Below are 26,313 nucleotides of genomic sequence, written 5' to 3' on the forward strand. Positions count from 1 at the left end.
ATGGGTCACTTTTAACATCATAGCAATGGCAGCTACAGTGTAATGTCTGCTCTGTATTATAACATTTTGAGGCGGCTACCAAGTGGGCTATATGTCAATAACACATCTCTTATTGAGGTTCTCCTTCTTGTGTACCTACTTGAGATCAACCTGACCAGCATGGCAGGGGTCTGTGCCATGAGAGGTGATTCTGATGTGGCACAGCTAGTGAGGGACCTGCTTTCAACCTTTCATGGTGATCCAAAGATTGTTGGATTTAAAGGTAACATTGAGTACTTGCTGGTTTCCTTTGTGGACACATGTAAAAACACTTGCACTTGCCTGGTGTACTATCCTGCCAGAGCTTTCTTTAAACACTATTGTAACCACCGGGTATACTCTCCTGCCAGGGCCTTTCTTCCTGTGTGCTCTGCACACACTTTCAAATGTAATATTCTGTTGAGTCTACTTTATCAAACACAGTAGCTGCCTGGTACACTGTCCTGCTAGGGCTTCTCTTCAATGTGTATTGCATACACTTGCACAATTTAGTCTGTTACTTCTTGTTTGCTTACCCTTTTAACAAATGGTTCAGTATTTCCTTCTTCTTGAAGTCTTTCATACATATGTTTTACATATATTCGCTTTTGGCATGTCTGCCCATACGCCCCAGTGTCTCTGCTTCCCTTTAGGGAACTCACCGGCTCTTGCTTGCGTTCTTTATTCTTCCCACAGTCAGCTGGTAGTGGTCATTTGGTTTTTCTTTCCATCTCACTACTTTCGTTCCTTCTGGTTCCCGCTGGGTTCTTTTGCTTTCTGTTCGGCTTCAGCCAGGGAAACGCTGCCGCTCTGTACACGGTGTTGGCTTGTGGCGTTCTCGCAGTGTGTCTCCTCTCACAGTCAGTTTCCCACTTCTGTCTTCCTGAGCCGGATGGCGCCACAATGCCTTCTGCAACACCACATTCCCTCGGCCCTTCACGAGAGAAGCAGCTTCTTCACTACAGCAGCGTGCTCTTGTCAGCTGTGGCTGTGATTTAAATCTCCTGGCTACAGGTCTGTGCTCACAACATCTAGAGCACAGCCTGTACGCTTGGTCTTTTCCCCTCTACATTAGTCTGTTCTTCTTCCTCATCCCAGTAGTCTTGCATTTTTGGGAATGGAAGTTCATTATTGATGTCACATGTGTAGAATCTGTGTAGGTATCCATAGAAGTGCTTGAAGGCAAGTTAGCCCTTGATAACTTGTAAGTAAAATCTGAGAAGACATTTTCATGAGTATTGGAGTATAAGTCAAGTCTTGATGATTCAGACACTGATCTTGTTGGATGGTTTTCCATACCAATTCTAGGTGGTTGAGGGGAGGGGTAAACATTTGCCAATAAGACATTGGTCATTGATGGGGTGTCCTCAAAAGAAAAGGGGATGTCATGTCTTATCCAATGGAGCTGTGCTATTCTCCCAGAGGCTGTCTCCCAGCATGTGATCCTCCCTCATATAGCCACCCCAGTGTCAGGATCAGGTAGTGGCTGCCATCCCCTTGCCCACGGGTGAGGTCGCCGCCCGGAAAGTACTGATGACACTATTGGATTCATCACATTGGGAAGTACATCAATGACACCTGTTAAAAGCATCCAGTACAGATGAAACCTACAGAAAAGAGAAAATGTGGGCCACAACAGTGATTCCGGAATCTTGAATATAGATGGATCATCAATTCCAACAGACTTTTGGGTCATCAGCCAACATTTGTTTGATGTCTATCTATTGGGTACTTAATCTGTGGAAAAGGATAATGCCCCATTACAGTACTAGTACAAAAAGTGGCTTGTTTGTCCAGCAGCACTTGTGCAAGTTGCTGTAGAACCGCAAAGCTGCCCGCCTACATGTGTCCAGTCTGAGAGATTTTATAGAACGGCCGGGTCTATTGTCTGTAACCACAGGAAAAGCTTTACAGTGCAACATGTTGAACAATTAGCATTTATAAAAATGAATTGTCACTTCATTGCAGCAGACTATTGAATGCCATCTACCCAAAGCCAACAAACCAGCTTGAATGTTGATTATGATGTTTCTTAGTTAGCACATATTGGACACTGACAAAAGGAACAGGGTTGTTTTTTGGTATGTGTGGTTGGGACACAGATAGCTGTAGTAGTAGTTGTGACCAAGAGGCCCTGACAAGTTGCTGTCTTCCATATTACAATGCTTTCAATATGCTGGAAATAATGTTCTCAAACTCCTAATCACACATTATCAAACGTGTACATGTTCTCCTACAGCTCGCAGCTATCCCTTAATGTTCATGGGCTATTTGACAGGATGCAACTACACATTTAGATTATCAGGCTCTTTCACAGAGTGCCGCCACTCAATAAGGTCCATGGGATCTTTCACAGGGCACAGCCGTCAACTGAGGTTCGTAGGTTCCCCCACAGTGCACAACACCACCTTAAGGTTCTTAGGAGGAAACCACCCACTAAGGGTCTCCGGTTTTCATACCCACCTCTTACCTTACCTTTTTGTTTTTTTGCAGGGGAAGCTTCCCACTAAGGTTCTCGGCTCTTTCATAGGGTGCAGCTGCCCCTAAAGATCTCAAGCTCTCCTATAGAGCACCCAATATTCCAGTTGGATTAGTCCCTCTTTGTGGCAAAGCCCTCTATTAATCCCTCATTACATTTCTCTGCACAACTACCTGCTGGATGAAGGACAGAGGAGCTCCATATGCCTCCTCGGGATGCTCACAGGCTGCCCACCCCCACTATGTGGTTCAGCTGCCCCGTGCTAACCAACTCCCCACAATAAAGGCAGTATGTTAACCCATGATGCAAGATGTGGTGCATGGGTGGTTGCCCAAAGATGCCTAATGCTGGTTGTGCAACACCCCAACTATGTGTGGGGTAGTGCTGACAAAAGGGGCCTTCTGCTTGCTTGCAACATTTCAGTGAAATCCATTGCTGGTTTCCACTGACACCAATTGGGCAGTGTGGCTAGGTTCCAGGTTTGGCTTCTGGAGTACATCATGGTAGTGATATCATGATGTCCAATGTCACTGCAACCTTGCACCCTAGACCTGGGACATGCTAAGGCTCACCCGTTCCTCACCACAAGTGGAGAGGCAGTTGTGGCTGCACGGTTGGTATCCACTGAAGACACATGAAGTTAGTATACTCTTCTGTGCTGCAGCCACAAGTTATTCCTCATCACTGTCATCCCTAAGACATGCCCCCCTTTCTGATTGACTTGTGCCCCATGTGTCCTGCTCTCAGCAGTCCTGCGCCATGCATTAGACCTCAGGTTCCTCTCCCGGATGATTTTCCAGGGTTCTGTGAAATGTGTAGGGGGTTAAGGTCACAGATCCCCTGGAACCTCTAAGCTTCTGTGTCTACTATGGCAGGAATTGGCACCTCCACACCATTTTTCCCTGTATCTGGTCCTACTCCAGTCCCTTAGGTAGGTCCGCGCCCCAGCGTTCCCGAAAAATGACATTACACTAACACTCTAAACCTTCAGTGCACAAACAATCTTCCACCCTAGTCTGCATCCTAGGGCACCAGGGCAGCCACCCCCGGGCACTATCTGGAACCCAACAGAGAGCAACAACAAGCGCATCACCACTAAACATCAGTCCACACAGCTCTCACACTGAGCACACACACACACTCCATCAGAAACCACGGTCAACCTCAATAGCACCAAATACACCCCTTAAACCACAACACCACGAGACCCCAGGTCCCTGTCAACTGCCCACAGCAGTACATCAACCACCCAGGACCCCTAGTCCCTGCCTAAACTACACCAGAGTAACAGTGAAGTACACCACCACAACCTCTGTTAACTCTGGTCCTTGTCTAACTGCATAGCATTGACACCATCACTTACCTATGGTACCCCTAGACCAAACTAGGCTACCATAAGGATACCCATTCCTCAACACACCAAATCACGGAACACACCCTTTTTCACAACATACCAAACACGGGACCACTTTGCCCTGAACAACAGCCCAAGGAGAACCCCTTCATTCACACGCCACATCATCCACACAAAACCGGAGACAAAATGCAAAATCATTTTAAAAACTTTGTCGTAGAATGGGAACATATGTGACACAATTTGTTAACCTTAATATGTACTATGTCACTTAGTCGACTTCACTGAACGATGTAAAAGCAGTAATAGTACAGTCGCCAACAACATTCCTTAGAAGGCATTAGAGCAGTAACCCTAGAAATAAAACAAAATGCTGATACATTCCTTCCCATGAGTCCAAACCACCCACTAGTCCATCCAGGCCCAACATGTTTAGACTCCACCTGCAAGAAAAATCAGTTAAGCAACAAAATACACTGTAATTACACTGTTATTAATGTCCAAGTACAAGGGGCCACGACATAAACACACCATCCATAATGGCCCATAACATACATGCACCGATGCTAACACGGACAGGCCACAACACATGGACACCACATAAACCGGCCTGACACACTACGAACAACGTTCCACTAGAACAAGAACCGGAATGTCCTCCTCACATCGGGGCATCAACAGTCAAAATCCAAATTCGACTAGACCCCTGAAACAGTAGTGCTGCATCCGCACCTACCATGGAAAACTCCTTCTACTGCCACGCCACACAAGCAACACGTTGTCCATGAGTTCAATATGACCTCCTGCTCCTGTGGGAAATCCACTGAGTCCACAGGACCATGCAGTGTTACCACCGCGTCTGGGGTCCATTCTGACAGCTGCTCCCCAGTCCACGCTCCAATTGTGGAAAAACTCCACTTGCTGCCACGGATAGTGAGACAAAACGGTTTCCATCCGGCAACAAGGACACAACGTCATTCCGTTGCAGCCACGCAGCACAAGCAGCGTGCTCCAAATTCTTCATGCATGCGTTGCATCCGGTCGCGCTGGACTGCCTCCTGATGACCCGTTAACGTCATAATTTTACCTCTGATGTCATGGAGATCGCATCGCTGTTGCGCCTCCGCTTTAGCAATCCCCTTGGAGTCCATGACGCCGGGGAATCACCACCCCAGCGCTCTCCTCTGATGCTGACACCCGGTGGCAGCCAGGACATGGCCGCTACGTCCTCTACTCCAGAACTCCACCCGACCCTACTCCACACAGCCCAGGGGAAACGCTCCTCCGCTCTCCCCTCGGCAGGCAAGTGCAGAGTGGCCAGAACCCAACTGTGGAGCCCTCTGGCCCCGCTGCACCACGATGGCTCCAGAAACAGCAACAAAACCTCCTTACGCGCTGCCTGACGAAAGCCGTCCTCATACAGTCCAACACAGACAGAACGCGCACAGAGCCGCATCCTCAGCTCTCTTGCCTACCCGGAATCCAGCTGTGCATTGCTCGCACGCACCAAGGTAGATGTCCTTCAGCACCGCCCGGCCTGCTGAAACAGCAATCAGGCTCCCATATCGACACTACTGGAGAACACCTTACAGCTGGAACACCCCACCAAGGGCACGCTCCTCCTCTGCACACCAAACTGTGTGCCGTGCAACCCTCTCCTCCTTGGGGGCATGATGAACTACGCCCCGAGCACCACATGGTCTACAGAAAGTACCTTCTCCACGGTTCTCTCCTCCTCTGCCGTCTGCAGACCAGAAGACCATGAGCTGACATAGATGGCATCACCATGGGACGTGAGCACATGTAGGGTGATGTTCCTGGACTGAACTGCTGCCCCCTCCTCGACAGGATCCCATCCTCGTCACCAGCGAAATAACGTGGTACCAGAAACCAACACCTGGACCAGCAGGTAAGTTGCTTGTAGGTTTATTGGTAGATATATGCCAGGAAGACACTGGCACATCTCTCCATGCTACCGTACACTCTCCAACTGTAACTGTTGGAACCCCTGTTCAGAACATAACACATAGCGCTCTACACTCACTGACATCAAAGTATTCCGGGGTCGGTGATGTCACCAGCACTCAGAAATACACTACAACATACTGCTTAATGGTCTAAACTCGGATTGTTGATCAAACAAACGCAAGTTTTCCTTTCTGAAGACTTTGAGTTATTTGATAATCATATTTTCCACTTATTTCTCTTTGAAAGGGATATGAGATATAGAGCAATTATTTAATGAAATATGCATTTGTTTTCTTGATAAGATAGGCCATGGTTGACGATTCTAAGTGAGTAAAAACGTGCCTTGTGCATGAGAAGCCGTTACAGAATTCTGTCAGGGTCATGTGGCAGAGTCTGAAGGTTTTCAATGATGAATGCTGGACAAGTTAGGCAGTGCTCTACAGAAGCCTTCATAGACTTATCAGCTGTTATTACATATGCAGGAGCAACATATATCAAAGGCAAGAAACATTGTAGAATTCCCAGAATCTGAAATGGCTGAGGCTGTGGATCTGTGTTGCGTTTTCACTTGTAGCCAAATCATCTTCTAACTTGTTTATAGGACAGGTGCCTCATGACATTTGCATGGCTGTGCATGTTTGTTCCACATACTGACCATCTGACGTTTCTTGCTAGAGGGCTTGATGAAGAGGGGGATGTACATCTATGCCAAGCTTTCCAGACTTAGGATGACTTTCTGCTTTCGTCTAAATGCCATCTCAACTGCAAACATAGCATTTAAAACATCAACATATTTAAAAATGGTGGCCAGCATTACCTGAGGTCTAACTATCAAACTAAGAGATTCAAATCCCAACCCGCTTTTTCCTGATCCATTACGCATGAAAGAAGGTCTGCAATGGCACCTATGACACCGTCAGACCATTTTTCCTGTGCTGTCATTTAATCCTATTTATCAGACTCTGTAATAGAAGCATTGATGATGCTGAGAATGTATCTCCATTAAGGACACTCACAAAGAAAATCAAAACCTGAACAATGGAAATATGGCAGCCAACATTTCGCAGCCACTGGGTATTTCTTTGGGTAGCATTTCAAGCCCTTGTTTTCAATTAGCCATTAGCGCACCTGAATGAAGTACAGAGGAGTACCGCTTCGCCGCTCATCTTGCCGGTCTGGAAACCTGATCTGAATTGAACTGCTGCTTAATACGCTCAAGTAAGCTTTTAACAAGGCTGTTGTGACTTAAACTTTAGGCTCTGCCCACTTTTTAGGCATGAACCTATTTAATCTGGCAGGCGCGCGCACCTGTACGCGCGCCCTTGAGCGAAGTACCGAGAAGTACCGCTTTGCCGCTCATCTTGCTGGTCTGGAAACCTGATCTGAATTGAACTGCTGCTTAATACGGTACTTTACTCTCTACGGCTTCAAGATCTACTTTTCCTCTTGTGGACTACTGTGGACTGAACCTAAGTTCTTTTTTCTTTTACTTTGCAGCTCAAGTAAGCCTTTAACAAGGCTGTTGTGACTTAAACTTTAGGCTTCGCCCCCTTTTTAGGCGTGAACCTATTTAATCCGGCACACGCACGCACCAGCTCACGCACCTGAGCGAAGTCGCTGCGGCGATGTGAGCGGCGCGGGTTCACCGCGGCGATGTGAGCGGCGCGGGTTTCTCTATATTCGGTACTTTCGATTTGTTCACTGCAGGGTGTTTGGAGATTGTGTTTTGTTGCTTATGCTGCCTATGTTGTTTTGAATTGCCCTGTTTTGTAGAGCATATTGAGGGCGCGCATTGTAGTGCTCTATTTTCTTCAGTGAAGTGTGAGAAGTCTTCTAATGAAACAAAGCCTCCATACGCTCCGCACAGGCATGCCGCCTCTTCAGTGTGAAAATCAAGCTGAAAACTGTAAACAGCTTAATGCTGTTCTACCCCGATTGCTCGTTTTAAAGCTAGGAAGCGGGCGATACAACATACTATTAACCCAAAAGACCTCTGTGCGTGACATATGATTTTTCTATCCTGAGTCTGCAGCGAAACTGCAGGCTTCTAAAAGTGTCCGTTCGCTACCCCTAGCTAAGAGTGATTTGCCTGCCTGTCACTCTCATACTAACATGGCCACAAATAATAAGTCTGTGCAGTGCACTATCCCTAATCCCTCCCTTTTTGATAGTACTGTCTTGAGAGGTGATTCTATGGCCCGTATAGCCATAGATTGTCAGGATAAAAGTCCTGTAGCCTCTATAACTTCTGATGATGTTGCTGTCATCGATTTACCATCTCCAAGGTCAAATTGTACTGTGCAGGAAACTTTTGAGAACTTGTCCTTCTCGCCTAATATGTTTTTCAATACTGACTTTACGAAATCTAATGTAACGTCTGCTTTTCTAGCTCCCACTCCACGAAAATGTAACATTACAGAAAATCGACCAAACATTCAAGGTATCCCAAAGGTGGTCGAACTTACACTGGAAGCAATGAACCTCACAATGAAGAATATTACCCAACTTTTCAATACGTTAAATGTGAAATTAGATGCTCAAAGTTCACAATTAACTTCTGTTATTGCTTGGCAAACGAAGCAGGACCAATATGTGGAACAAAAGGGTGTCCATTTAGTTGAACAAATTTTGCGTAACAATGTGCCTATCACATTAGTAGATAAAAGTTCATCACCTATAAAATCTTTAACTTCGAGCATTGCAACAAACACTCATTTTGAAACATTGGAAAAAGACTTCTTGGTTACGAACCTTTTGGTCCCTTGTCCTCCCTTGAAAACTAATATAATGATTGCGGATAATCCTGTTTTGACACCTTCACTACCTTATATTGGTCAAATTATTACGGAACAATTACCTCTAAAGATACTCATGCTGAAGCAGCTCACAGTGTGAATATTAAATTAACAGAACAAGAACCATATACTATTTTTTGTAAAAAACCACCACTAAGCAAGAAAATCTTTGTCCCCATGGAGAAAAATTAAAAAGTATAAAAATGAGCAAAGTTACCTCAACACCTGGCTCAAAACAATTTATTAAAACATTGACTGTTCCGCCAAAGAACAATTATTTTGCCTCTATGGTTGTAACCAAAAAATATATCCAATTGAACCAAGCTCATAAATTGAAACTTGCTACTGCAAATATTACCTCATCTATAACGACCTATGCACCACTGGATAACTTAGTTAATGCTGTCCAGAATCATGAACACTTGCAATCAACTTTGGAAGCCAAGAATATAAAAACCACGCTTTCTGTTGACACTGATCATGTAGAATAACTCAAATCAAACAGCTCAGAGTCATAATAATCCATGTCCAGCTCTAGAACCTCAGATCACTAAAGCACCCATACTTGCTGACAATGATCAAGCAGCACAAGACGTTAGGAGACAGGAGATAAGGAAAGAAGTTGATGCGTATATGAGTAGATTTCCAACTGCCCCATTATTACAGGCCCCAGTGCTAATACCTAATGCATGTCCTCCTGCAATAAACCTTGACCCTTTGAATAAACATTCCTTAAAGGCTCAACCTAGTAATGGTGGTTTGGAACTAGGTTCACAACTGTCCAATCCTACGCATGACGCTGAGATAGCCTTACTGTTACAATCTCTGTTACCATAAAATCAGAATAAGGCCATAGCTCCCATAGCATCTAATTCCCAAAAAATGAGCCAAAAACCAAAACAAATCTTAAATTTGAAAGATCGTAACCAGAACTCTACTGCTTTAATTCTTGGCTGTCGACCTTTACCCTACCCGCAATATGTCCTTAACAGACGTAGTGTTCTAGAGTTGTTCTCTGACATTCCATTGTTGGAGGACATTAGCACTGCAGATATTGAACAAGTTGAATTCTTTAATGACTCTACATTGAGCACGCCTTGTTTGTGGCTGAGCTCCCAAGTCGTTTGGAATCTTATTTGGGAAGCTAAAGATCAGCTCCTCGCTATGGGTTTTTTGATTCTGCTGGGACCCATTAAAACTAATAATGAACAACCAAAAGTGGGTTTGTGGATAGATGCGACCTCAAAAGAACTTACCAGACTTTCTACAGTAAGAATTCAGAACACGTTACCTCGAAATGCATTTGTAATTGCGATTCCAGAAGTTAACTAGAGTTTATTAGTGGAAAAGAGCGTTCTATGACTCTAGCATCTTGGAATACACGTGGTCATCATCATCTGATCAATAATCAAAACTATACATTGGACAGTTATGATTTGATCCTCTTACAGGAAACCTGGCTGACAGCAACGCCATCTTGGGACGATCACGCACTTCACTTTACCCCTGCACTCAAGGGAGTTAAGGGTCATCATCCCATGTCTAGCCTCTGGTTCCAAACTGAGCTCTGAAATTAGCATAATTTTTACCTATGTTGCGAACGCAAATTCTCAACTCACTGTTGTTTCCATTGAAGTGGTCTTATATGCACTAGTTAACTTATATTGGAACGCCAAGAGCATTGACGAATAAAGGTTCTTGTTTGATGTATCCACCCTTTTGGATTATATTGTACTGGTGCCAGAAATTGGTTATACGATTGTGGCTGGAGATCTAAATTTGCATTGCCTCTCACAAAAGAACAGTCACGATCTCGCAAGACGTATACAATGGTATCAGCTTATGGCTTCTAGAGGATTTTGCATGCTTAATGGAAGTAGTTTCGACAATAGCGACTCAAAACATACATGGTCTCAAAGGTGCAGCAAAAAAGCTACCATTGATTATATTTATGTAGATGACAAACTATTCTTAAACGCCAAATCCTTTCAAATTAAATCTATGGTGGGAAGTGATCATCGAATGCTTGTTTTTGAGTGGATCGTAGCTTTGTCCGCACCAAACAAACCAACTTTGCCTATAAAAGGAACAATGTTTGTCAATGGGCGCTTGAATTGAATAAATTGGACTGAAAACACTTTGATTCAATTTGACCAATCTTTACACTCTGCTTTTATCCACTCACGAGTAAACCAACCATCGCGCGACATCCCATATTATGACCTTATGCAACGATTTGCTGTGAAAAGTACCAATCATTTATCTCACGGACACCAAAACCATACTTTCGAAGTCGAGATTAAAAATATTAAAACTGCATTTCGTTTGCAAAAGCGAGAAGCCATGAATCTGTCAATAACCTCTAGATCTAAAGCCTTAAATAAGGCTAAAACCACTTATAGAAATTGTTGCCGTTGGCATCGTATTAAATTGTTGCAACAAGATGGTGAGACTATGTTACTAGCCACCCGTGATAAAAACACTGCCCATATTTGGAAAGCGCTGAATAATGCTTCAGCTACTCCTCAGACAATGGGGGTCATTCTGAGTTGGGCGGCAAGGGGTTACCGGCACCGGTAAGGATGCCGGTGCCAGTAACTCCCTACCGCCCTATTCCGAGGTCCCTTAGCGGGTCCCACCAGGAACGGTTGGTCTGACCAGCCGTTCTTAGCGGGATCCGTTAAGGGACCTTGGAGCTAATAACAGGCCCGCAATTTGCGGGCCCGTTATTAGCGCCTTCCCCATTCCCATTGAGCCCTATGGGGGCTCGAATGGGAATGGGGAATGGTATTCGGCATGGGGATTTACCGGGTCTGCATAGGTCGGAATGTCCCGGTAAATGCCCATTCCGCCTACCCCCAATGTCTCAAATCCATAGTGTTCCTGAGTCTGTGTGGATTAGCCATTTTACACAAATCTATGCTATTCCAAATAGCTCAGGCAAAGCATGTGAAATCGATTCTAATAGCCCATTTTTCATTAATATAACAAAGTCTGATATATTATATTTCATTAATACAATAAGTCAATCAAGAGCTCCAGGTCCTGATGACCTTTCCAATAAAACGTTCAAACAACATCCTGAAATGTGGTCTTCAATTTTACAACAAATATTTGAACAAATTAACATAACACAAAACATACCGTCTTCATGGAAACATTCTATAATTGTTCCCATCCACAAGAAAGGTGATCGTTGTTTGCCTGAGAGTTATAGACCCATTGCCTTACTTTATGCCCTTGGAAAGATCTATATTGTATTGCAAAAACTAAATGAATGGACTATGAGAGAGTGTAAAAGAGACCCATTTCAATCCGGTTTTGTCTCTGGGCTAGGCACTTCTATTAACCTGATTACCCTAAATATGCTAAAATCAAAATATTTTGAGCGAAACCAACCTATTTACACGGCTTTCATGGATTTTCGTATAGCCTTTGACTCGGTTGACCGAGAACTTCTTTTTGGTAAACTAAAAAAATACGGTTGCCCTTCTTCACTTCTAACTGTTATTAAGAAGTTGCACACAAACACAACTATACAAGTTAGATTATCATTAGATGGCTCTCTATCAGCTAAAATCAAGACTCAGAGGGGACTTAAGCAAGGGTGCATACTTGCATCAACGTTATTCAATCTTTTTCTGTTGGATTTAGGAGTGTCCTTTGAAGATGTCAAGACTGACTCTCCTAAACTAGGTCCTCAGAAGATTATTTGGCTTTTATACGCTGACAATTTCATTCTACTATCCCATACTCCTAACGGCCTGCAAGAGCTATTGAATAAACTGAATAAATATGTTGTTAATAATAATCTGACCATCAATGTTGACAAAACTCAAATATTGGTGTGTGAAAAAACAAGGAATCCCAGAATGTTAAACTATCAATGGTCTCTGCAGAAAAAAAACACTTATGGTGGTGCCTCATTACAAATATTTGGGATTGCCCTTCTCAGGGGCCTTGAGCAATCTGATCTATGAAGCCACTCTTGATGCTAAATTAAGGTAATTGATTTCACAAGCAAAGATCATTCTGCACAGATATGGAAAATTCGCCACGCTTCATATATTAACCTTTTTCCTTCTAAAAGTGGTCCCTATTCTATCATACGGGGTGGACACCGTATTACCTAGTCCAAGAAAATTCTGGGTCCACTATGAGGGAAAACTTTGGAAGTCAGTTCTTTGTTTAGCTACCTGTACTCCGATCAGTCTTCTGCGGCATGAATTGGGTTTTATCTCCATGTTTGGCCAAGTGCTTTGGCAGATGTGTAATCTCTATAGAAAATGCCTACTGGGAATGAATGTAGCAAACATTTTAGACTCAGTCGCAGCTTACATTCAGACTTCGGAAGCTGAGTTTCCTAGAAAATGGGTTAAATGTATTTTGAACAACCTTGTTGATGCAGGCATAATAATTGATCTATTGTTAACCAACCCTGTGAAGGCGAAAATACAACTCTACCGCTATGACTGGATCATAACACAAAATTCTTGTGCACGTTATGTAGACTTGAACCTGCAATTATTTCCACATAAGAACTTTAGAACAATGGAAAGTTATCTTATCAAATGCCCGTCAGCTTCTGTTAGATCTGAAATGTTAAGACTGCGACAACATTTTTGTCCCACGAACCAAATTTTGGTGAGAAGAGGTTTAAGTCACAAAAGCCAAAACTTCTGTTGATTTTGTAAAAATCTAAAACAGTTGGAGACTTTATCACATCTAATAGTAGAATGTCCGCACTTCTTCAAATACGAGTACTGTATTTTCGTAATATGATGCAATTCACTTGTGCTCGCACCACAGATGAACTATGGAATGCTTTGATTACTAGTACTAGAACAGTGATACACATTGCTCTAACTCAATTCATAAAAACTATTCTACCTGGAGAATTGTATCTGAATGGAAATTGAATATCAGTGATCATGTATCTATTCTGAAATGTGCATTCATCATCAGTACTGTTTTTGATATTTTAAGAACATAATTTCTTTTTTTATAACTTGTGACTTCTCTTTTCTCTCTCCTCTTGTTTAAAATTCTTAGTATTTTTACTATTCTTCTTTTCGTTTGAATGAAGATTTTGAATGGCTGCAAATAATGTATTATGTTTGTAGATTTATATTTTAATATTAGACTTGTGAAGATTTTATGTTTATCACTGTTAATGAACATCGGGATTTTGTTAATATTGAATATCATTTCATGTAAATAATTAATTTAAGTATGTTGAAAGTATAAAATTTGAAAGGTTGAGTATTTAAGCCAAACAAACAAATAAAAGATAGAAAATAGCCATTCAAGAAGGACCCCAACTTCATGCAAATCAGCCTTATGCTCACCCCAAGGTGATCAGTCCAGCGATCAGTGCAGTGCATCCTGAAATGTAAAGCTATGCAGCGTCTACAATGAAACCCGGTACATAGCAGCCTAATTTTACTGTAAACATTAATTGCATGATGGGGGCCACCAACATTAGTACTTATGTGCTGAGTTAAATGTTCACAAGGCAAAGGAAAGAGTAAAAGCAAATCCTACTCGCTTTTTCTTTTGAATTTTCCTCTACGTCTCGTGAACAATGATTGTTACCACAAAAGTTTGTATTTCCCTTCCTTCTGATCAGCATTCCACCTGATCTATTACAAATTATTAGCCACACATCCGCAAATTACTAGCCACATCTCCATGGAAAATCACACACCCCCGACCCCCTCAAGTCCCTTGTATTTTTCCAAATGATAGTCAGGGTGTCTTCTACACTGCTCTTGTTTCATTTCCCTTTGCTCCAACAGACCACAGTATGGTTTCAATAGAGCACTTCTGGCAAGCCGCAGCACTTTAAGCCCACTGCGGTGGTGATGGGCACAATGCAAAAGTTTAATAAATTGAAATGACATAAATAACACATATTTAGAGTTTAAGCAAAATGAATAACAAATGGAATGCCAGTTCCAATTAACGCCTTTGTAGGAAATGAAAACTAAGATATTTGACACACTGCGTATCCTGGTATAGGTATGGAACATGTACACGTGTTATGCAATAAGTAACTGACACAACTTTCATTTTCATTTGCAGCATTCGCACTGTTCTGACATTTTGAAAATCATGTCACTGGAAAGTTCTTCCGGCAGAAATCTTCTTCGCTTCAAAACCGAGATCATCATTGCATTTCTTCAATAGAATATTATGGGCTGGGTGATTTTAATAGGTTTCAGGGGTAAAGAGACACCTGTGTTAATTTGCAAGTATTCAAACACTCGTAATCTGGTATTAGCATGCCAGCGGTATTATATTTAGAAAATAGTGCTTTAAATGTATCCTGGAGAAAGTTGTACCATGTAGTTCATATTTCGTGCTTGGTATTTCTCCTGTGCAGAACTGCAGTGACTATAGAGTGTGGAAATACAAATTGTGTTTATGTGTCTCATGTGTGTTACTTAGGAAGTACTCCACACTGTACACATACTTTTATTGAATGATTAGTCTATGGTTAATTCTAGTAATACAAATTTTAATAAAATGCACGCATGAAAGCTAGACTATTTTTACCACTTTTTAATCAGTAATAACAAGCAGAAAAAACAACATATGGGACGCTAACCCCAAAGCATGGTGGACCAAGGATAAAACAGATTAGGTGCCTTTGCCATTCTTTGTCCAGGATGTCCCCATCATATAGAAACTGTGTCTGGAGTAAGGCCTGGATGCAACCACAAATGGCTCCACCCAATCCCTACAAGTATATGCTAGTGTCAGGTGGACGCCCATCGAGATTTATTGGTGTAATGATTATTTGTACACATGTATTTTCCTTGTAATTACAGTATTGCTTGAACTGACTCTGCATTTCTCCTCCCTGAGGCATTCTGTACCTCATGAAGAAGCTTTGGATAGCAGACAGGTAAAGAAAATATGTGTCTGCCTCGCTTGCAATGGTGCCCCCTTCTTCTACCAAAAGAAGTCATGGTAAGTGTGTTTGACTAGCGAACACATTTTCCTCATGAAATGGAGTGAAGAACCCAGATATTTCTGAAGTAAGGTGTATTCCCAATCACTCTTAAGAGAGAAGATGTTTTGTTTCTTTTTTTATGAATTGTAAATAGTGCCACAAGCGGATAAGAACACTGTATAAAATGACCAGAAACCGTTAAATATAATGTCATACACACAAAAAGGATGCAATCCACCCTTTCATAAACAATCAATAGAAGAACAATAAAAAGCAGATCCTGAGGTTGGAGAAAAAACAACAACAAACCGAACAAAATAAAGTCAGGCTTTCAACAACTTTCTAGAAGAAACTAACCAAATGTCACTCATAAAGATTAAATGACTGTGCTCCAAATAGTTAAAGAAGCTGCACGCGAAGGACATGAAGTGGTTAGCGGTTTTCCCAACGTTTGAATCTTCTGTTGGTTCTTTTCTGCTGGTTTCATGACCACCAACAACATGAGATGTTGATGGGATCAGCACTCTTATCCTTCTGGACCTCTTGCTAACCTTTAACACAATTGGCCTCCAATTTATCTTGGGGATGCTCAGCCCCTAACTGCCGTCTAAGGTCTTTCACTAAATGTGTTGTCCTCTTTCCCAAAAAACAGATCACCAAGGATCATTCTCACTCCTTGCCACCCCTTCCTCCATCACCTGCTGCATTCTGGAGTGTCATACATAATTCTCCCTCCTCTTCAGTTTACACCTCACTACTTCATCTTCATCTTTGTATTTAGCTGTTATGTGCATTCGGATAACACAAGGACTTTTCTCTAACTGCAAACACCTGATTAAAACTGACTCCAAGAATGAGCTACTGCTGCTTCTCCTCTCTTGCATGTTCACCTGGAACACCCCTATCATGACTATCATGACTGTAAAAGCTCTAACATTAGTTTTTGGCTATGATCTCAGTTTTACTTCACAAATGAATGCAGTCATCGAGACCTCCTGTTTCTTCCTCTCTCTAACACTCCTTCCTAGACAGAATGACTCTCATGCATCCCCTCATCTGCACACCTATGAAATCTGGCAACAGTCTGGTCAGCTACAGGCCTTCTAGCATCCACAATGCAGAAAGGCAAAATACCTAGAGTACGAAGTCGCTTTTTCCTCAAACAATCTTCCTGCTCCTGATTGATTTTTATAATACACAAATCATCAATTCAAAAGAATATATAAAACCAAAAACTCAGAAACCACCCTGCATACCGTATTAGTTTCTAATCCTGTTTGATAAAATAGCCCCAGAACAATGTGTGACTAGACACACTACTTTAAAAAAAAAAAGGATGAGGTATAATTTAAGTTAAGAAAAACAATGCTTTATCATGGTGTTGCAGACATAGGTCAAACCAAACAGAGAATGTATTTGAATATTTGTGGTGGTGCCTTCGCTAAGAGATAACCCCAAATATTGTGGCTTCCCAATATCAATGTTAGTTGTTCAGTTAAAGGGGTATTATTGCTGCGCTCGGTTGAATTTAGTTCAACATTTGAATATGATAATTTCATAGTAAATACAAACTATTTGGGAACACATTGCAAAAAAGAGATTGCAGACTGAACTAAGTTAAATGTATCATATGGGCGCTAATGTGTGAAGACAAACACTTTGAAACTCATGAAATGCAAAGAACAAGTGTGAAATCTATAATATGAAACATTTGAACTTTATTGAGGTCAATGGTTATTTGAGCAAAGGAATTGTGAATTTTCTTGCATAAAGTTAAAGTTATCTTTTGAGAAACAAATACGAATTATTTGGAATCTCAAGAAATGTAAAGAACAAGTGTGAAAATCAACACTTTGGAATTTATAAGTTGCAACATTTTAATTGTATTGCAATTACAAATACTTAGAATAAGCAATACAAATAATAAATATAAGCTATAACACCTTTCGGGACTTCCAGTCTTTTGAAATGATCATGTTTAAACTTTGAACTGAATACAGCCGAGCGCAGCAGTAATACCCCTTTAACCGGACAACTAATTAAGAAAAACAGTATCTGTATAAATATGATTGGATGGAGTGAATGTGACACGAATGGGTTGTGAAAAGCAGTGGGTCATTCATTTGATATTATTTTAATAGATTTGAGCCTTCTTATAAAAACAAGTGTATGACTAAAACAATTTATACTGATTATAAACTAATGCGGTATGCAGGTGTATCAACACTTGGTGCCTTCTGAGTTTTTTGTGTTGGTATTTCTTTTAATTGATTAATAAATCGGGAACACATTGTTTGAGAAAAGTGTAATATGATACCCCCAGCTCTTGATTAAGGGTAATCCCACAATATGTAGAGTATAGAGTACGAAGCATGGCTCACTACAGGGTGCCCCTCTCACCCACCCTTTCAGTACTCCAACGGCTATGCATTGGTGAATGTCAAATCAAACAACCTATGTTCCTAAACTGCAAATTCTCACCCTGACTCTCCTCCCAGGCCACAGCACTTAGCGGATGCTAAACCTTTCTGTATCCTGAAAAAAGCGAGGCAGTGAAAGGAGGGAAGGCTTGCTCATTTATAAAAAGCAATTTATGGTAGCTCATTCTTGATTTCGTGTCCAATAACCATCTATCAGAAATTCAGAAAGGCGTCTAGTCTTCGCCATTTCAGACTATAATATATCTCTAAGGAGCACTTTTGTCCCTTCCCTCAGCCATCTTGCTTGCAAGTTTTTGTCATGATCCAGTGAATGCAACCAAAGAAGTGTCCCCACGAGAAGACTGTTCGCTTTCAGAATGAAGACATTGAACAGTAGACAGTAAAACCTTTACCACAAGAGCGCAGCCTGCAGGATCAAAGACACCTGACAGGCCACGAGTTTGGGTGAAAAGTCAGGAGCAGCAACAGAGCTAAGGAAAAAAGACAAAGATTACAGATACAATGAGCATCTACTACATTAGAGAGTCCCTGCCGCACCACCCTTACCAACCCCACTCTTACCTGCAAAGTTTAGTGGAAAAGCAAAGAACCTACTTGAGTTAGGAAGTGGTGTTGACAAGTGAAAATGTTCAGTTAGTTCCAAGAAGTGAAAGTCCCAAAACAACTAACATGAACGGCACAAGGGAGCAACTAATGTTCAAAATAAACACAATCCAGGGTGTAGCAGCAGAGCGTTCCAAGGAAAATCCACATAAAACAGCCAAGCGTCCCCAGGTGAATCCAATAAAGAAAACATCAAAGCGTCACAAATGAAATCCACCTAAAACGAAGAAACTACAAGTGACCAAGAGTTCAGCCAGCAGATCGTCCAGTGGCCACTTCAGGAGTAGGATGCCTTATGATGGCACAAGCGACTAACAACTAGATGTTCTTTGTGAGATTTTTGGTGCAAAATAAAAACACTGGGATGAAAGCAAGCTAGATTCAAACATCCGTGGCCAATACAAGAAGTAAGTATTCCGCTGGGAGAGTCCTCGTTCCACACGCAGTGGCTACACACAGAACAAAAGGATGTGTGCCAATGTGCAGTGTTCGTGTTCAGACAAGACGAACGTAGCGTGAACACAGGATCCGATTCAGGGGCGAGACAGAAGAAGTGTCGGTTGGGATGCCAGGGGTCCGATAGTCATGGGAGCTTGCAAGGGAGGAAGGAACCAGGCACCGCGACACAGATGCAGGATGATCCAAAGCTTGTAGTCAGGAAACAGTTCAGAAGTCAGGAAACCAGAATGTCAAGCAGATATAAAGCGCGACTTAACTCGATGTTAAAATGCAAATGTTAAGGAACACTTGGGAAGCGTTCTTCAGCTGCACATTGTTATGTCCCGGTCTGGGTCATAGTGGTATAATCAGGATATAGATGCAGGTATGCTTAATGGTTGCTTTATTCAGGTTCTTCAGTTGCAGGTACAAATCAGGTCTCATCAAGTCCATAAGGAGATAGGAGGAAATCATGAGGGAAACCCACTGGCTCCCACCACCCAGGCTTCCTTAGATCAACTGCCTGGGTTAGAACCCATTCATACACAAACACTCCAAGATACCTCATACATTCCACAAATGACATCACCACATACCTACAGCATTCAGAAGGTGAAACCATAAGAAAGGAAGGCTGATCCTAACACCTCCTTCCCTTATAAACCATAGAAGGGAAGGCTAATCCTAACTCACACCTCAAACACACCATGACCTGAAGCCGTCATCACACCTAACCATCAAAAGGCCTCAAGCACGAATACTCTGCCAGTCACTCTAAAAGACCAAGAATATAACAGCTGGACAACCAGGCGTAACTAACAATCCAGTAACGGCACCCCACCATCTAAACAACAACTTCTGTCCTTCAAAAAAATCACGCATCACCTTCCACCCGTCGCCGCCACCAACGGGTCACCAGCCTGCCACGCTGGAGCACAGACCTGCCCCTCTGGGCTACTAACCAGCATGCCATACGCAACCTGAGGAAAACAAACCACCTCCCGTCCACCACTGCCACTGGTAGACCTCAGGGCTGCCACACCTGAGCACAAACAGCCACCTATACGGGCTGGCACGAAGTCCGCTACACACCTACAAGGAACAAGTCTAACCTACTACACCAGACCATAGACTCATGGCAACTGAAGAGACAGGCGCCTCCAATCAATTAAAACACACTCACCTGACTCATCCTCAACCACTCAACATTCATAGCAACACTCACTACAGAGGCAACTGGTGGAGAACCAGTCAACCATACCACCATACTTCCTCGATGTGTTGGCCAGACACCTCGAGCCCTCATAGCTACTAAAAACCACCAGGTAACCCCACTACCAAGATGTTCTGTTGCCAAGCTCCCAGAACCACCCAGAAGGAACTCCTGGATGACCCCAGAAACAACACTTCAAGTAAAAACAATAATAATGAATCACTCACCATCATGGCTCAGCACAAAACACTATCCTGACTCCTCTGAGCCACACAAATCACTACCCTGACTCCTCTGAGCCACGCAAATTACTATCATGACTCCGCAGAGCCACCAATCACTATCAAGACTCCTCTGAGCCGCTTGACCAGACTACTACTGGTCACACAATTCACTACCATGACTCCGCAGAGCCGCTTGACCAGACTACCACTAGTCACACAATTCACTGCCATGACTCCTCTGAGCCGCTTGACCAGACTACTACTGGTCACACAATTCACTACCATGACTCCGCAGAGCCGCTTGACCAGACTACCACTAGTCACACAATTCACTACCATGACTCCTCTGAGCCGCTTGACCAGACTGCCACTAGTCATACAATTCACTACCATGACTCCGCAGAGCCGCTTGACCAGACTACCACTAGTCATACAAATTCACTACCTTGACTCCGCAGAGCCTCTTGACTAGCCACAACCAGTCCACACGTCACACTGGTTACATGCATGCCATGCATCTTCAAACAGTTTTGCAACATAACCACTCAACACTTAAGAAAAGACATGTTGATACTAACAGGTGGAAATAGTGGGGTGTGGGCAGGGCCCTACCCACACTCCACATCAAAGAACATGTCCTTAAAATATTTTTGGCAAAACTAAACACATGAATATGACATTACTCAGAAATTATATCTATGGTGTCAAAATCTATAAGTCCATGTTGTCCATTGCAGGAAACAATGCTACAAGCTGCAAAATCCTCAATATGGTTAAAAACTAGAGAGATCATGAAACATAGGATTAACAGACATGAATTGCAACATAACTCATTACTCACATACTGCATACTGCAAAATTCTCAACAACTGTACCACTCTGAATTCATGCAACCTTTTCTGAAAAATTCCTGGTGACATATTAAAAGTTCACGTTGCCACCTTTGCCACGAATCCTAGCTGCAAAGCCTCAGAAACTGTTAAACTCATTCCACGTTAGACTACAGAGCTGTAAAACTTAAAAGGCATCCACCTCAGTCATGCACACCAGGCAACTCTAATAACATCCTTGCATTCCATAAGTAACGTTACATTGGAATTCCTGAAAGGTAAATAAACACTTCCGATCCGATCCGAGCTAACTGCATAGCGACTGAAAAACCATGTGCATTTCAACTATCTCACATGGCCACTCTCACTTGATCAAGGAGCGGTTGGCATCTTTAACAGCCGCTCAACAACTGTACCACTCTGAATTCAGTTGTATCCTGGGAACACAGCCTCGAGGCACATACAACTCCAGGCGTTGTCCATTGCGGATTAATTGCACCGCTAACCACAGACGACAACAGGATTGCTTCCTGAACACGCCCATGGACGCTATGATTGGTCCACTGATTGCTTCCTGGTCACGTAGGGACGCATATGGGTGCTTTATTCTGATAATCAATGCCGAAACACGGCAGCTCAAATGGTTTCGGAAGCGATCGCCGGGTAAGCGCCCAACACTCCATGGTAAGGCCAGCTCGCGCAGAATGCCGCAAAGCCACACAATCACAAAGTTCCAAACGATTGCTAGCTCCCACACCAGCAGCGCTGACGTCATCAGTCTCACTGAAGCGCGGAGCTGCTCTGAGCTCTGCTCACCAACCGTCCCACAGCTGACGAAAAAACTGATTACTGTGTCCAACTAATTTTATGAAAGTCTTAAACACGGGACTGATCTCTTTTCGCTCGGAGCTTGCTGAGGTTTCCTTGCTGAGGTCCTCCATTTCTCGTGCCATTTTAAAGCGCTTCGATGACAGAATTGCGCCATTATCTTGGCTGCAAGCAGTCTACGACACTACGGGGAGCTGGGAACTCGCTCCCTCTCTTCTGTTTACCTCCCAGTGTATAAGAACAATCCATTTGCAGCTGGGTGCTTACTAGGGCCGCCTGCTTTACTCCGCCCAGGGTGCCTACCGGGCCTTCCAGTCCTTCTGAGCCCTGCTCAGTGCACAAACACTTACTTAGCCCTGGGTGCCTGTCCTTGCCCTACCAAGGCACTGTCACTTTCTCAGCCCTGGGTGGTGGGACTCTTCTTGGACCATGGGGGGCAGTGGGTTCCCTCTCCTTGTACAGTCCCTCACTTGAGCTTAGCTCCTGCTCTGCACCCCCCGCAGCAGTATCTCCTTTCTCCTTATCCTGGACCACACACACACACACAGGTACCTGTTGCCTTGTAGCCTTCAGGGTCCATCCAACCAGTCCTGTTGGAGACCAGTCCTCGTCGCCAATTGTTATGTCCCGGTCTGGGTCATAGTGGTATAATCAGGATATAGATGCAGGTATGCTTAATGGTTGCTTTATTCAGGTTCTTCAGTTGCAGGTACAAATCAGGTCTCATCAAGTCCATAAGGAGATAGGAGGAAATCATGAGGGAAACCCACTGGCTCCCACCACCCAGGCTTCCTTAGATCAACTGCCTGGGTTAGAACCCATTCATACACAAACACTCCAAGATACCTCATACATTCCACAAATGACATCACCACATACCTACAGCATTCAGAAGGTGAAACCATAAGAAAGGAAGGCTGATCCTAACACACATCTAGTCGCACAGTGAAGCAAACGAGGGGAACGTCGCGTGCCAGTCAGGTGACCACCCTTCGCTCTGGGACATCGGGAAATGTAGTTTTTCCAGTGTTGGTGTTGTGAGAGACGGCAGGGCAGTCTCCATGCCTTCCCAGAAAATGACCGTAATGAGGGTGAGATGACACGGGTCACAACAGTTTTGAAGCCATTTTCTGCAATGGAGCACATTTCATGAAAGAAAATAACACACAGGTCTTGGTGTGTTTAGCTCTAACAAATCATTCAGATCCTGTCAGATGCCTTAGTGCAGTTCTATAGCACATGAAGATGGTTCATACCAAATTCCTACAAGTATTAAAAGGCCTCATCAGAGTACTAATGAGTGGCACCCATAGGTTACCAATCAGATTTCACAGTGGCTTCATATTTTGATTTAATGGTAATGCAGTGATGAGGAAAGGACTCAAACCTGGCTTGCAATTTAGGTGAGGTAGGTTCAATAGCAGCAATAGCAGAGAATGACACAAGAATGCGCATCAAGCAAGACTACTCCAGACGAAATCCTGATCCTGTGCACCCTCGGCCCGTCGTGTCCCACTTTATGTTGGAATCTATAAGTACAGTAGAAAATGTATGGCTTTATCTAAGGAGGCTCATCTCATTTCCTAATTATCTCCCTGATGGCTTCTCAAGCCAGCAGCCAATTCAAGGTTTCCCTAGAACACCCCCTAAACTTCATGAATATTATCACTGCAGCTGTGAGTGTTCGTTATAATTAAATGTACATCTATTGTCAGCGCTCTGTTTGAAGTGGATTCAGCCGGAACTTGAAGACAATTCTTCAAGTTGCTCCAAAGGGCCCCGCTTGTGCGGCTACATCCTTGCCCTCTGAGGTAATACCTAGAAATAAAGATGCAAACACCAGGGTAATAAAGCATTTTATTTAAGGTGCAGTGTGTGTTTTTTTATATGTGTTCTGTGTGTGTGTTTTTGGAGGAATCCATCCAGCCCACCATGGTGCTCAATGGAGTGTTTAGAAAAAAAAGAAGAGGAAAGCAACAAAGGAATATAACTCATCTGCCCAGAAATGGACTGGGCAGGAGAGAAAAAATAATTCAGAGGGATTTGAAAAGAAAACAGTTGGTAAAGGACAGTTGAATAAGAGAAGGGAAAGCAGGGATAGAGAACAAAGACTGATGCAAGGGGGGACCGAGCTGCTATGCAAGGGGCAGCTCGGTCAGCCCGGGGCCATGACGCTGGTCGGCCAGCCCAGAGGCATGACTGAATGGGCAAAGTGGAATAAATGGTCCAGACAGCATGCCAGGTGCTGCCTGGACCCAGAATAACAGCGACCAGGCCACGTGATGGGGCAGCCTAGACCAGGCTGCCCGGCTGTGCCCCCCAACAGCCCTGCGTTGAAGTCCTCCTGGTCTTCCTATGCAGGGCACAGCCCGGGAGGTTAAGGAGGGGAGCAGTGAAGCCTGCTCCTCCGAGGAGGTTGGATCGACAAAGATCCAAGTCCCGGGTTGGCCTCAATGGCCATCCCAGGTGAAGAGTAGGGGGGAGGAAGCCCTGGGCTGCTACGTTGAGCATCCCAGGTGAAGAAAACCCTGGCCCGCTCAGAAAAGTAGCCCGGGTGAAGGCAGCAGCCCGCCCACTGTGTATCATGATGCATTGCAGAGATGGTGCGCAAGATGCCCCATTGAGGCCGTGGAGGGCAGCAGTGAGATTGGCCGCATTCCAGCTGTCATGGGGATGTCACCGAACCCAAGATGGCCATAGACAACATGATAGTGATTGGAGCGGTGTCACCATGGCAGCAGGGATGCCACCAGAAGACAAAATGGCACTGCGGGTACAGCAGTCATGTCAAGTGGGCCCCCCAGCCAACGGTGCAGACCCAGAATAAATTAGAGAAAATAATTAACAGACACAGTCATTTGTAAAGTCACTGAAAATGTAGTTCTTTTAATGGGCAAGACAACACCAAACAACAAAGGACATCAAGTAGCTTGTGTTGTGCACTGCCCAAGAAGAGGCAGAATTGTTCCACGGCCTAATGGGTTTAAAGTGTTCATTTGAAAGCACACAAACCTTCCTCAAAATTATTTTCAATAAAGTATGCGAGAAAGGAAAAGATAAGGAGAAGAATGCGACCATGTAGATGACAACCCTGTCTTCAGCACTTGTGGACTTTTATATTTCATTAACTCTTATTACATGCCTACAAAAAAAACAAAAAAAAAAAACTCTGGAGGGGCTTGGCCTCGAGGAGCAGATTTTAGGAATTAAGCATGTTGTTGGTCATGTTTTTTTCATATTCTTAAACTCAAGGAGAGATGCTTTGTGCCCCACCCTCCAAGACAAATATGTGTGAGGCCAGAAACGGCCTCACAATTGAAATGGTTTTGCAATGGGGTGGGGGCTGTACCAGGTATGGGCTGGTATAGACTTTCCCTGGAAACTCCAGAGAATCATGATGGCTCCACTCGCTACAGAATGAACATAAATCACCACCAGTGTGAGTTTGGTAGCAGTGTTTACCCTAACTGAGGTGATTCAGCTGGTAGGAGAGACACTGTTTCCAGAGCACACAGTCAGGAGAGTGGTAGAAGAAAATATTAGATTTCAATAGTCCTCATATTTACTCTATGTTATCTACATCTCCAGTAGTGGCTGGAGTTTAAAGTTGATAACTTAAACACCCTTTAGGCAGAGAACTGTGTCATCTGCCTTATGGTGGATATTCATGTCTGGGTCATGAAGGAGTTCCAACAGCGCTTCCATGCATGGGTTGAAAATGACAAGGGAGAAAAGGGATCCTGTTGTGTTCCGTGCCAGCAGGGGAATGAAGAGAAGAGGACACAGGAGTACTTTGAAGTATTTTTATTCCAGGTCACTATATGGCAAGACAGCCGCGCCTCAGTGGCCACTCACAGAGCTTGTCCCAATGACTCTGCTGCCACGCCCGTGTCAGCCGTGTGTGCTAGTTCAAACAATGCAGACACGTCTGTCACAGGTGAGGGCAACCGAGCCACCTGTTGACTGCACCACATGCTGCCACTACGGGCACTGCGCTGCAGTTCAGTCCACAACACACCTCCCCCAAAAATAACAAACTTAACACATAATCGTTCAACTTGCCAGGGATACATCTCACCCTAGAACTTTTCCAGGTTCCATCTTCCTTCTGTCCAGTACACAGTCATGGTTTGCCAGCGTCCACCTTGTTCATGGTTCCTTGAG

The 26,313-nt window shown here is 43.6% G+C and overlaps 1 protein-coding gene across 1 annotated transcript in view; it reads left to right on the plus strand.

Moving 5' to 3' along the window:
- Window positions 1-15,160, plus strand: part of LOC138515901 (alcohol dehydrogenase 1-like) — a 438,132-nt gene extending 422,972 nt beyond the window's left edge. Inside the window, exon 9 of the mRNA XM_069630662.1 lies at window positions 14,699-15,160. Coding sequence (XP_069486763.1) covers window positions 14,699-14,723 — 25 coding nt within the window. The 3' untranslated portion in view covers window positions 14,724-15,160. The remainder of the gene's footprint in view (window positions 1-14,698) is intronic.
- The last annotated feature ends 11,153 nt before the right edge of the window (window positions 15,161-26,313 follow it).

Source organism: Ambystoma mexicanum, chromosome 6q (assembly GCF_040938575.1).
Source record: "Ambystoma mexicanum isolate Mex_15411 chromosome 6q, UKY_AmexF1_1, whole genome shotgun sequence".
Classification (NCBI taxonomy): domain Eukaryota; kingdom Metazoa; phylum Chordata; class Amphibia; order Caudata; family Ambystomatidae; genus Ambystoma; species Ambystoma mexicanum.